This window comes from Electrona antarctica, assembly GCF_951216825.1.
Source record: "Electrona antarctica genome assembly, chromosome: 23".
NCBI lineage: Eukaryota > Metazoa > Chordata > Actinopteri > Myctophiformes > Myctophidae > Electrona > Electrona antarctica.
Genome location: NC_136804.1, coordinates 29,878,292 through 29,892,589, shown reverse-complemented (window position 1 = coordinate 29,892,589; position 14,298 = coordinate 29,878,292). Strand labels below are relative to the sequence as shown.

The 14,298-nt window shown below is 42.7% G+C and overlaps 1 protein-coding gene across 7 annotated transcripts in view; it reads left to right on the top strand.

Moving 5' to 3' along the window:
* The window catches only part of LOC306916556 (anoctamin-4-like), a 124,075-nt gene extending 110,059 nt beyond the window's left edge, over positions 1-14,016 (top strand). For 5 of the 7 annotated variants that reach the window (XM_079494463.1, XM_079494465.1, XM_079494464.1 and 2 more), the window contains 5 exons: positions 438-585; positions 1,614-1,733; positions 2,697-2,802; positions 10,509-10,726; positions 13,256-14,016. In XM_079494463.1, the coding sequence (XP_079350589.1) occupies positions 438-585; positions 1,614-1,733; positions 2,697-2,802; positions 10,509-10,712 (578 nt within the window). In that variant the 3' untranslated portion in view covers positions 10,713-10,726; positions 13,256-14,016. Of the gene's footprint in view, positions 1-397; positions 418-437; positions 586-1,613; positions 1,734-2,696; positions 2,803-10,508; positions 10,727-13,255 lie in introns of those variants that run through there. The other 2 variants (XM_079494466.1, XM_079494468.1) reach the window with 2 other exon arrangements.
* Positions 14,017-14,298: the final 282 nt, after the last annotated feature.

Sequence of the window (14,298 nt, the reverse complement as noted above, 5' to 3'; positions counted from 1 at the left end):
GCCAAGTATCGCGAGACTGTTCACCGTTTCCTGTCTGGCAACCAAATCTCGCGATACCTCAGAGACAGAAACGACACCTGCCGCTGTTTAGATGCCTCAATAAAATTATATACTGTGCACATCGAAAAGCAAGTTATTGGAAAACAACCTGTCTTCTTTAATATTCCTGAACTGATTATATGACAAAGGTCTCAATGTTTCATAAAATAGTGTTTGTTAACGAGTTGGTCCAGCTGGCTCCATCCACTGCCATGTATTTAATCGAACTTCCGGTGCAAGATTTGCCACCGAGAGCGTTATGGCACAGCCCAGTCACGTGACTTTTCCTTTCCGTAAGCTTCCTTGACCTCACAGCAAGCCTCACAGGAAGTTTTAACCTGTGTTTGACCGCATACAGGGATCTGGTATGGCATTCTGACTCAGTGTGTTTATCACAGGGATCTGGTATGGCATTCTGGAGGGCATCGGGATCCTTTCTGTCATCACCAATGCCTTTGTGATCGCCGTCACGTCGGACTTCATCCCTCGCCTCGTGTACGCCTACAAGTATGGCCCGTGTGCGGGTCAGGGCCGCGCCGGCGAGAGGTGAGGGGAAAGTGTTTTACTGTGTGCTGTTTTTATTGGTACCTGTATATACTGGTTACTGCTATAGTATTCCTCTTTTATTGGTATATCTATACCGGTTACTGCTTTGTGTCTCTTTACTCTAATGGCCGCCATCAGCCCTATATCATGACCATGCAATGGCGCCAGTATGGACATTTCCTACATGCTGACGTTATCAGCCATTGTTGACGTTGGTCCGACTACTAACCCTATATTACTAACCCTGTCCCTAACCCTGTCCCTAACCATATAACCTTAGTCTTAACCGCCTTCTTAACTCAGCTTCTTCTACACAACGGTGGAGTCTGTTCTTCTATACGGCAGTGAATGCTGGACCCTGAAGCCAACCCTGCAGAAGTAGTCTAGACGGGTGCTACACCAGAATTCTGCGTGCAAGAGTGTAACATGTTACCAACAAGATTCTGTTTGAGGGAATACCAAGGGTGAGCGAGAAAATAGCAGCCAGGAGAATGAGACTAGCAGGACACTGCCAAAGACACCAAGCACTGCCAGCCAGAACATTTGTGCTGTGGGAACCAACACACGGGCATCGATCACGAGGACGCCCCACACTAACATACATGGATGTCCTCGAGAAACGACGCAGGAGCGCAAAGTACCAACAAACTGGCCAGATGACTGGAAGCGACGCAGGAGGGCTCATCTGAGAACGACCTAAGTAAACATTAAAGTGAAGTTGTTGTACAGCGCAGGTTGACTTTGGTTTCCCTTCGGTGGTAGTAGTTTCACTTCTGCGTTTCCTAGTAGTCGCCTACTCGCGGTAGGCAGAACAGTATGTAGGGCAGGTCCATACTGGCTCCATTGCATTGGATATAAGGAGCACGATGACTTGAATCGGTTGATAACATCCGAAGCGGGTGCCCTAATGATCCTATAAAAAAACCTGTGTCATGTTAATTGCCGCTAAACTGGTTTTCCTGCGACTCTGTGCCATGACAGCGCTACCATACGACCACTGTGTGCTTGTGTTCCGTCTCACTGCCCAGGTGCATGATGGGATACGTGAACGCCAGTCTGTCGATATTCCGGGTGTCTGACTTCGAGGAGAAATCGGAGCCCAGGACCAACGGATCAGAGCTGTTTGGGCAGGCTGTGAAATACTGCAGGTAAACGCTAGTAGTTTTTTGCCAGATGCAAAGCTGAGGACTTTCCCTCAGCTACTGTAACAGCAATTATTATTAATAATAATTATCATCTATTCCAGTGTTGATTTGGACGACAGATTTTGATTTTGTTTTAGTCATCTGAATAAGCTGCGACGTGTTGTGAGCTTGTAGGTTTGCTAATTACACACACTGAGCGTGTCCAAACATAAAATGACTTGTCTTTTAGTTGTACTCTTCTCCACTAATCCCTCCCTAACATTTTAGTCTAGTTTTATTTGTTGACCAGTGTTGTTTTTGGCAGCAAATTTTGATTTTAGTTTTAGTCATAGTCTCTTGAATAGTTTTCATTTAGTTTTAGTCACCTGGAATGTTTTGACTAAATGTCATAAGATTTTAGTCAACTAAATCTACAGGTGATTTAGTGTCTACTAAAATGTATTTTGGCGGGCCTTGATGCCGTCGTAATGACTGTTTTTACACTTGCTGAAACTTGTCGCGTTGTGAGCTTGTAGATCTGCTATTTTCAGCATGCAACCAAGTGTAAAATGACTTATACTGGATCTCTTGTCCACTATAGTCCCTTCCTAATATTTTAGTCTAGTCTAGTTTTTATTTGTTGACAAAATTGTCAATATATTTAGTCTTAGTTTTAGTCATCGTAGCTTATAGTTTTCATTTAGTTTCTATTTAGTTTTCGCCAGTGAATAAAGGTAGTCGACGAACATTTTTCGTCTTCGTTTTTAGTCGACGAAAATCAACACTGGCCAATATGTGTTTGTTCTTGTCTTCTGGCTCTTTGTGAGAACATTTCTCGTCTTAGTTTTAGTCGATGAAAATCAACACTGGCCAATATGTGTTTGTTCTTGTCTTCTGGCTCTTTGTGAGAACATTTCTCGTCTTAGTTTTAGTCGATGAAAATCAACACTGGCCAATATGTGTTTGTTCTTGTCTTCTGGCTCATAGGTACCGTGACTACAGGCAACCCCCGGACTCGCCCGAGCCCTATGCATACCCGCTGCAGTTCTGGCACGTGTTGGCAGCTCGCCTGGCCTTCATCATCGTGTTCGAGGTCAGTTTATAATAATAATTAGTGATGCACCGAATATTCGTCCGCAGAAAATATTCGGCAGAAAATGGCAAAAAATGCATTTTCGGCAGAAAATATATCACCGAATAGTGTATGAAATTAATTAATTCTAAAGAGCTGAATAAATGTTTTATGGACCCATAATAGTGATTATTATCTAAGTTAAGGTTTGCCATAACCATTTATTTTGCCATAAATCAGGTAGCTTTAAGGTACGGCCATGACAGCAATGGTAGGAAAAAGGATTATTTTTTTTTTGCCCACTCAATTCATAATTAACGTTCCAATTTTGAAATGTACTGTAATTCTCCAATCGGTTAATAAATACTTCAATCAATGAACTAGCCGATCTACATCAACAAGTTTGGATCTTTGTAATGATTTCACATTAACAACATTAAAATCACAACTGAATAACTCTAGAAATGTGATCAGGAGTTTAAAGGTCTCCTTGAGTGTGAGTGTGTGTGTGTGTGTGTGTGTGTGTGTGTGTGTGTGTGTGTGTGTGTGTGTGTGTGTGTAGACATTGTTTCTGCCTGACAGACAAAATGGTGCATTTATATAGCGCCTTTATCCAAGGTGCTTTACATAGATTGTGCATTACATTCACACACACATTCATACACCGATTGCGGCGGAAGCCATGCAAGGTAGCTACCAAGCCAAATTTTCATTGGCTCATAAAAACTTATTTTTTTGACTTAAAAGAAATGTACTACGATTATTTGTCCGTATAGGTCCAAAGTTCACGTGTAGTCTACCAGACTACCGCGTTTCGCGAAAACCAACAGCACGGTTCAGTCAGAACAGCTGTTTTTGGCGGCAGGAGGAGGAGAAGAAGGAGAAGAAAAATAAACACAAAAGCAATAAGTGACCAAAGTCACTTCGTGACTTCTTGGTCCCTTAATAATGTCACTTCCTACTTCTGCTATGTGGTAATTACCCACCACACACACTTCCTATCTCTCTATGCACGCACACACACACACACACACACACACACACACACACACACACACACACACACACACACACACACACACACACACACACACACACACACACACACACACCAGCGCTTTCAATTCAGTGCTATAGCACCACCCTTTGGCCAATTGGAGTAAGACTGCTTTCAGTACTATTTGGCATGACCCTCTACCATACTGTAAAATATCATAAACATATGACGCTGCATGTATGTATTAGAGGCAGAAGAAGAATTTTCACAAACCAGCAATTTTCATTGGCTCATAAAAACTTAATTTTTTCACTTAAACGAAATGTGCTACAATTATTTGTCCGTATAGGTCCAAAGTTCAAGTGTAGAAGTTTTCGTGCATTTTTATCAAAGATCCTGGGAGCAGATACATTTTAACTGTTTTTCATATAATTCAAAATGGCGGGTGATCTAAAGGTCAGAAGTCAAAAGTCAGAGCACGAAAGTTGTTCGGCATAAGAGACACATATGTGTAACAAAGTGTCATTGCCGACGGTCAAACGGTTCATGAGATATGCACGTTCAAAGTTTGCATTTTCAATTGAGCGCTATAGCGCCACCATTTGGCCAATCGTCATGGGCTTCGCATAGTCACCGTTTGGCATGGCCCTCTACCAAGTATTTCAAGTATTTATTTCAAGTATTTAAGTATTTATTTGCCATTTCAAACAAAACAAGTTTGATAGGAAATTGTCATGATACTTCCTCTCACATACAAGACAACACAATAAACAACAGCACAAAGACAAGAACAAAAAGAGACACAAGAAACAGAACCAGACCAGGACCAAGCTGCAGCTTTGACGCATGTATACAGTACAGACAGTAGAAGAAACTGGTTAGTGCAATTATGTAGCAATTTTTAAAGTGCATAATTAAAGTGCATACCGTCTAGTTTGTGTTTGAAGTGCAAGAGTGTCGTTAAGGTGCCTGACTGCTTGGAGGTATGTGCTGTCTCTAAAACGGGAGGTTCTACTCCCAATGCTGCCATATCTCCTACCTGATGGGAGGAGATTGATAAGGTAATGGGCTGGATGGGAATAGTCGGCTATGATTTTTTTAGCCCTCTTCACCAATCTAGTGGGATAGAGTGATGACAGCGATGGAAGGCTCGAACCAATTATCCTAGCTGCCAGATTACCGCGTTTCGCGAAAACCGACTGCACGGTTCAGCCAGAACTGCAACTTTTGGCGGAAGAAGGAGAAGGAGAAGAAAAAATATAGCTGCAAGCAGCGATAAAGCGGGTCCAAGATAGAAGAAGAACAATGCGCAATAAGAACAACACGCACAAATGAGACTGACGAGCTGAGTTGTCGGTACCGGGATTTGAACTCACAACCTTGTGGACCGAAGGCGGGAGCTCTACTGACTGACCTACACAGAGACAATCAGTGACTACATTGTAAACAGTAAAACCATTCAATGATTTGGTAACAAGAAGGTGTGTCCTCATTTTGGGCATGTCTTTATCCATTACTACAGTGTGTGTGTGTGTGTGTGTGTGTGTGTGTGTGTGTGTGTGTGTGTGTGTGTGTGTGTGTGTGTGTGTGTGTGTGTGTGTGTGTGTGTGTGTGTGTGTGTGTGTGTGTGTGTGTGTGTGTGTGTGTGCGCGCCTGCGTGCGTGCGCGTACAAACTTCTCTTTGTGCGTGCGTGCGTGCGTGCGTGCACAAACTTCTCTTTGTGCGTGCGTGCGCGCGCGTGCGTACAAACTTCTCTTTGTGCGTGCGCGCGCGTGCGTACAAACTTCTCTTTGTGTGCGTGCGTGCGTGCGTGGCTGCATGCGTGTGTGTGTTAGGCAGACAATCGTTCATAACCATGGATTTGGATTGAAGATCATCTCTTTAGTTTTTGTGGTGTTTAACATAAGGTGGCTATTATCACACCAGTCTTTAAAGTTATTGATCTCACTGATATAGCCCACAGGGCGTTCAACAATATGTACAAATTAGACTGACGAGCTGAGTTGTCTGTACCCGGGTTTGAACACACAACCTTGTGGTCCGAAGGCGAGAGCTCGACCGACTGAGCTATGCAGACACATTCTATGTCAGTCAACTCATTCTACACAGTAACATCATTCAGTATTCATATACTGAATGTATTAGGTGCAGAAGAAGTTTCACAAAACAGCAATTTTCATTGGTTCATAAAAACTTAATTTTTTCACTTAGAAAAAATGTGCTACGATTATTTGTCCGTATAGGTCCAAAGTTCACGTGTAGAAGTTTTCGTGCATTTTGAGCAAAGATTCTGGGAGGAGTTACATTTGAACTGTTTTTCATATAATTCAAAATGGCGGGTGATCTAAAGGTCAGAGGTCAAAAGTCAGAACACGAAAGTTGTTCGGCATGAGGAGACACATATGTGTATCAAAGTGTCATTGCCAACGGTCAAACGGTTCATGAGATATGCACGTTCAAAGTTTGCAAGTTTGCAAGTTTTGCATCAATTTAGTGCTATAGCGCCACCATTTGGCCAATCGTGATGGGCTTCGCATAGTAAAGTGACATAAGCATATGTGTGTATTAGAGGCAGAAGAATAATTTTCACAAACCAGCAATTTTCATTGGCTCATAAAAACTTCATTTTTTCACTTAGAAAAAACGTGCTACGATTATTTGTCCGTATAGGTCCAAAGTTCACGTGTAGAAGTTTTCGTGCATTTTGAGCAAAGATTCTGGGAGGAGTTACATTTGAACTGTTTTTCTTATAATTCAAAATGGCGGGTGATCTAAAGGTCAGAGGTCAAAAGTCAGAACACGAAAGTTGTTCGGCATGAGGAGACACATATGTGTATCAAAGTGTCATTGCCAACGGTCAAACGGTTCATGAGATATGCACGTTCAAAGTTTGCAAGTTTGCAAGTTTTGCATCAATTGAGTGCTATAGCGCCACCATTTGGCCAATCGTGATGGGCTTCGCATAGTCACCGTTTGGCATGGTCCTCTATCATGTTGACAAGTTTTGCGAAAACCGACTGCACGGTTCAGTCAGAACAGCTATTTTTGGCAGAAGGAGAAGAAGTACTGATCATATAATTCAAAATGGCGGGTGATCTAAAGGTCAGAGGTCAAAAGTCAGAACACGAAAGTTGTTCAGCATGAGGAGACGCATATGGGTATCAAAGTGTCATTGCCAACGGTCAAACGGTTCATGAGCTATGCACGTTCAAAGTTAGCATTTTAAATTGAGCGCTATAGCGCCACCATTTGGCCAATCGTCTTGGGCTTCGCATATTCACCGTTTGGCATGGCCCTCTACCAGATTACAGCGTTTCGCGAAAACCGACTGCACCATTCAGTCAGAACAGCTATTTTTGGCGGAAGGAGAAGGAGAAGAAGGAGAAGAAGAAAAATAAACACAAAAACAAATATAGCTGCAAGCAGCGATAAAGCGGACCAAGATAGAAGAAGAACAATGCGCAATAAGAACAATATGCACAAATAAGACTGACGAGCTGAGTTGTCTGTACCCGGGTTTGAAACAACAACCTTGCGGTCCAAGGGCAAGAGCTCGACTGACTGAGCTACACGGAGACAATCAGTTACTCCATTGTTAACAGTGTTAGTTAAAACTTTTAGAAATTAGCAGATCTACATGCTCATAACATGTCCCTGTACAGTACAGTACAGTACGGTACGGTACGGTACGGTACAGTGTGGTACAGTATGGTACAGTACGGTACAGTACAGTACAGTATGGTGCAGTCAGTGGCGGCTCCAGACCAATTTCACTGGGGGAGCTATAAGGGAGCTTGACTAATAATGGAGGTGCTATGTCCCGCATAGCGGGACGATTTTTTTTCGGGTTTAGCCCCCAAAAACACGCCTCTGGGTGGGTTTTTTTGCACGTTTCCTCCCCAAAAAACAGCCTTTGGGGAGCAATTTCACACCAGCAAACAAGCAACTTGCAATAATGCAGTTATTAATGTGCAGGCTACTGTTTTCAAAAGCAAATTGCAATACATTAAGTTCATCATATACACCTATTGCTCTAAGGCTGCAGTCCATTAACCTTCCCTGACTCCGCCAGATCGTGGCAGTATTGGGGGATATTAGCCCATGCCTATCCAACAATCTTGAGCATTATGGATTATCAGTAAACCATGTAACCAACACAAAATCACGCACGCACACACACACACACACACACACACACACACACACACACACACACACACACACACACACACACACACACACACACTTAATGAAATAAATCCACCCTACTAGAGCAGCGGCCTGCAGCCCTGCACACAAATAAAGCTGACTATTGGAATAATGCCACAGTGCCTTCCTGGCCATCATGACACACTTGTCATGATGGAGTGCAGTGCCCAGTCTTCCCTCCCAGTGCCCACTCAAACGGCGTATATGGTAATAAAATAAAACAGTCACTCACCAACTTCACAGAAGAACGATGCGTCTGTTGTTGTGATTGCCGGCAAAGGCATTGATAATCGGGTCTATCTATAGCGCTTTTGTCGTCCTGAATAATAACATCCTCTCCCGGTGTATCGGGCTCTCCCTCTCCGTCATGTTCAGACTGAATTCTCGTCCTCCGCCTCCATATCAAGAACAGGATTCGCATTGCTATCGTGCTGCACGACTCGAGGCTGCCTGACCACAAACTTATCCATTTTGTATCTCGTTATGATCTGTCTCACTGTATGTCTGTCTTGTTCTGTGAATGTGCTGCTGAGCAAAAACAAAACGGCCCGCCAAGTTCCACCAACTAGTACAACTACACCTGGTTGGTTCAAAGCATGTCAGGTGATGCACGCTTACGTAAATAACGTACGTTATGTACGTAATGTACGTTATGTACGTAACGTTACCCGAACGGAGCACTGCGCATATACGAGTATACATTTTTTACTAATCGATGTTAACAGATAGCCGATAGGCCATTGAAAATAATATTATATGACCACCAAATCATTTCAGAGAAAATAATTTTATTCACTGACAGTGGGGGAAAAATGAAGAATTTCTTGGGGGTGCTACAGGGGTGCTATGGGATTTTTGGAGGTGCTATATAGTGCCTGATGGGTCAAATGTAATCTACTTCAAAAGTCATCACAAATCTTGCAGCACACAATGCATACACTGAGTTGTCTTTACCCGGATTTGAACACACAACCTTGTGGTCCAACGGCGAGAGCTCTACCAACTGAGCTATGCAGACACAGACAGTTGACTCATTCTAAACAGTAACATCATTCAGTATAAACTTTAGTGTGTGTGTGTGTGTGTGTGTGTGTGTGTGTGTGTGTGTGCGTGCACGCGCAATTTTCATTGGCTCATAAAAACACTTAGAAAAAATGTGCTACGATTATTTGTCCGTATAGGTCCAAAGTTCACGTGTAGAAGTTTTCGTGCATTTTGAGCAAAGATTCTGGGAGGAGTTACATTTGAACTGTTTTTCATATAATTCAAAATGGTGGGTGATCTAAAGGTCAGAGGTCAAAAGTCAGAACACGAAAGTTGTTCGGCATGAGGAGACACATATGTGTATCAAAGTGTCATTGCCAACGGTCAAACGGTTCATGAGATATGCACGTTCAAAGTTTGCAAGTTTTCATCAATTGAGTGCTATAGCGCCACCATTTGGCCAATCATCATGGGCTTCGCATAGTCACCGTTTGGCATGGTCCTCTATCATGTTGACAAGTTTCACGAAAACCGACTGCACGGTTCAGTCAGAACAGCTATTTTTGGCGGAAGGAGAAGAAGGAGAAGAAGAAAAATAAACACAAAAACAATAAGTGACCAAAGTCACTACGTGACTTCTTGGTCCCTTAATAAGTGACCAAAGTCACTGCGTGACTTCTTGGTCCCTAAAAATCAATTAGAACCATGCACTGGTTTATGGCATCGGACATCGGTTCACACACGGAACACCACATGTTAGCTTCAGGGATGTACCGATGCATCGCGAGACAGCTAGTTATCCATACAATAGCCTTGGTACCCAGGCTTTAATTTTTGTTCACATTCGGCTCACAAATGAAAGCCCGGTTGGAATATCTGGCATACTGTAGGAAGTAGGGCATTAAGCAACTAGTCGACTATTCAACTAGTCGACCTTGTTGGTACTAGTTGACTAGTTGATAAGGGGAAAAAAAGTAGGGTTTTTTTTCCCCCCGATTTTGTAGGCCTCAAGATCAGGTAGAATAGATTATAGTTATAGTCACCAATGTACACCGTTTTTAAATGTACAAATATTTATAATAATTACATAATAGGTAGTTAAACAACTAGTCGACTAGTAAACTAGGCAACTAGTCAACTAGTAAAAATGACTAGAAGTGAATGCCCTAGTAGGAAGCCCACTTCCTTGTATTTCGCTAACCAATAACAGCGCAGAGGCGCGTACGTCGCTTCAAATGTGGTAACATAATAATATTGCGAGGGGAAGTGAGTGGCACTCAATAGAGGAAGAGTGTACAAATGATTTGGTTCCATTGGAACACTCTGAGTTTACAGACCTGTTATGGTCATTCAGGGCTAGGTCTTTATAATTTAATTTTGACAAAATAAAGTTGTTGTGATATTTGGTGTGCTAGAAGCAAATCTGACCTAAGGTTGACGCCAGAGGAAAGGGAAGAGCCACAAACGTTATAATATTGATAAAAAATGTCCACCACAAGCCCAGCATGGCGATGACCCCATGCATGTTATTCACAGCACCTGGTGTTCGCCATCAAAAACCTGATCGCGTACCTGATCCCCGACCTGCCCAAGAACCTGCGGGACCGCATGCGCCGCGAGAAGTACCTGATCCAGGAGATGATGTACGAGGCCGAGCTGGAGAGACTGCAGAAGGAGAAGAAGGAGAAGAACGAGAGGAAGAAGAGAGAGCGGGTCCATCACACCAAGGAGTGGCCCTGAGGCAAACAAAGATGGTGGGTTGGTTGGTTGCCGCCTTGTTTTGTTTTTTATTAATATATTTTTTAGGCTTTTTTTGCCTTTATTGATAGACACAGTAAGTTGACAGGAAAAACAGGGAGAGAGATGGGGGGTGGGGGGGAGACACAACAAAGTTTGTCGGGATCGGGACTCGAACCCACGACACGCTGTCAGGCTGGATTACCAGCATAGCAGAGTAATCTAATAAGAGTGGTGACACGCTTTGATCTCGCCGCAAAGCGGGTGCCTATGGGCGATAGTTCCAAACATTGCTCCTATGGCTGGAACTATTCCATTGAGATAGAATGAGCACTTCCGCATTCCATTGTTACAATGAGAGTCAACGGGAGTGTCATTACTCTCTTTTATACTACTCTGCAGCATAGGTGCCTGGACTGCTAGGCCAGCCCAGGCGCCTTCTTGTTTATCATTGGCATTTTGTGCATACAGTACAGCCATATATTCATAGCTATAGTCTTGCGTAGCCAGACAACCATTCCACAATCTCCGAATGTATATAGAGTCTGGAACTACACCTCCCGAAATCCAAGCAAGGAAGCCAATGAAAAAAAGATACTGCATGGTTCTGTTCAGAATTTATTGTCGTCTCCCATATTTCCAGAAAATAATATAGTGGGCTCGATTAGAACCCGGCTCGATAAGCCTGATCGATAAGGTGCTCGTTATCAATATAATATGAACGAGCTCCATCCCTAGTAGGGATTGGGTGGCAGAGCTATTTAAACAATTTCTTATTTTAAATGTCCACCAATATCTATGGTGCCATTTAAATGGCACCATATATATTAAAAAAATAGATGCCTCATTGGCTGCTGCAGTTCGTTGGAGCCATGTGTGTTGACGGGAGGGCGTAAGAATTTACACTGGTACGCCGGAAGAGTGGACGGCGCACTACGTCACGCTGCCACTCAAGTGACTACTGGCCAATCACAGCGCATCTTTTCCGGGACTTATCAGACCCGAACATGCGCTCTGTGACGCAAGCTCATGCTTTCCGCGGGGCTTCGCAAGGAATCTCGGGAATTTTTTGCCCTCCCATGAGCACATACACTCCAGAGCCGAAAGGGGCGTCTACCTTTATATGTCTATGGTTGGCACAAACAACGTCTTGTAACCCTTCTTTATTGTCTGCAGAACAGGGTCGACCCACCCTCCACCCAACTAAAAACTAAAGGTGACTAAAGTTTGGCCGTAGCGGCCAAACTTTGGAATGCTCTTCCACTAGCGCTGAGATTTGCATTTAAAAAATGTCAAAACATTTCTTTTTTAAACAAGCATTTGTGGATGGTTTATATCCTAAGTTACCTTTTGTTTTTTGATGTATTTATGATGCTCGTATTGTCGTCTTGTTTGAGCTGAATTGTACAGCACATGTTTTATCTGCATTGTTTGCTTGTTTGTTCTGTATTTTATTGTATGTAAAGCACTTTGTGAGTCCTCTCTGTGAAAGGTGCTACATGAATAAAATGTACGTACTTACTTGCTAATGGCACTCTAAAGGTTCATACTCCAGTTTTAGGTGATAAGGTGACCATTGTAAAGTACGACATGACATCACGCTGCATTGATAAGCGAGTCTCACCGCTCAGCCCAACACATCTCTCTGTTTTCACTAACCACTGTTTCGGTATGAATAGGCCTTAAAGGAGAATTCCATGCTAGAAGGCTTTCTTACCTTTATTTGTAGTTGTTACATCCCCACCAAAGAGGTCCAGGTGTTATTTTGTGCAAAAGCGCATTATTGGCTATTTCCCCTACCATAAGCCCTCAATGAATTGAATTGAATGGGGCATTGGGATGTTGTGCTAATTCGCGGCACACTTTACTACTTATTTTGATGGAAATAAGCGAATTAGCGCAAAAATCCAACCCCCATTGAGGGCTTATATTAGGGGAAATAGCCAATAATGCACTTTTGCACAAAATAACACCTGGACCTCTTTGGTGGGGACGTAACAACAAGCCTTCTAGCATGGAATTCTCCTTTAAGCATCCTGCCTGATGGTAAGAGGTCAAATTCAGGGCGAAGAGGGTGGGTAGAGTCATTGTAAATCTGAAATCTTGCCTTTTTGCTTATGGAGCGGTTGTATAATTATGTCCTGAAGTTGCTATTGTTAGCAATACCATGCAGGGCAGCAGGAGGTAGAGGATTCTTTGTCTCAGTGTGCCCTTGAGCAAGACACTGAACCCCTAGTATGCATTAGTCTTGCGTGGCCAGACGGTTGCCTCTAGAATTTTCAAATGTTTCCGGTCGTACAGACACGGAAGCTCTGATCATGAGCAAGCGATAAAGCCTCCTCCCCACTGCTGTATCGTCTTTACAGTCGTGCAAATTTATTCTAATATATAAATCAAATCATCTAAGCATGTACAGCTTACTGACATTGCTGTAGGCCTAATCAAGTCTAAAGGAAATCAAAGCTTGAACCAGCTTTTCAGAATCTGTGTGACTGTGCACGTTGCAGATATCATACAGGTGTGCATTCTGTGTCGTTGCTTTACAGAGGCGTCACTTGTCGGGTCGGCCCACGTACGACGACACTCGGCGGGGCAGAAGGAAAGGAAAAAGAGCCAGGTCCTTGCATGACTGTTGGACCTCCATAACTTTCTCTTTGTTTTTTCTGTGCTGTGGACCAACAGCACCACCAAGAGGACAGTTGGGAGAACTTCATCCAGCATGCATCTGTCTGTCTTCTGCCAGGCTTCTTTTTTTTTTTTTTTTTTTTTTACAGTGAACTGTAACTATCCTGCAATCTGGATATAAAACATGAACATTCAGCAAAGAGTCATTTTGCTATTTTCTTTTTTTTTTTAATTATTTCATGCGCAGGATTGTTCCTTTCAACGGTAAAAATTCCTTCGGATCTTGAATGTAGATGTCAGACGATGACGACCAGAAAAATGAGAACTTTTACAGGCTTGTTGTTATTAAAAAAAAGAGAGGAATCTCTTTCTGTGCTTACTGAATGACAAACCCTGTTTACACTTCTTTGTTTCTTCAAAGGAAAACCTCCATGCAACAACGGCGTAATATTTGCTTTATTGTAAATACAGAGATATTTAAGCGAATGACAAATAGGCCACACGCTCTGCTATATTAGTGTCGCGCAATAAATGAATAAAACTTATTTAGAGTTATGCTCCATCAAACCTGTGGCCCGAGGTCATAGTTTGGTCAAATTGAAATTGCTTTCCATAAAAAAAAAAATAGATTGATAATTGCGTAATAAATATTATTTATTGCAAATAAAGGTGATTATTTCACTGTCTGTTTTTTGTTTTTGTTTGTTTGTTTTTTTACTTTTTTCTTCATATAAGAGAGTGTATAGACAGGTAACTAAAAAGCAGAGATAAGAGAAATACAATGATATAAGATGGGAGCACGATACAGACTCAGACTCGTGCAACACATAATTATACTGATCTATTGAATCAATTGATCAGTGGAAAAAAGGACATTTGAATAGTGATGGATATGGATCACTTCCCCCCCCCCCCCCCCCCCCCCCCCCACCTTAGAGTATATATGAATAGAGACGGCACCCGG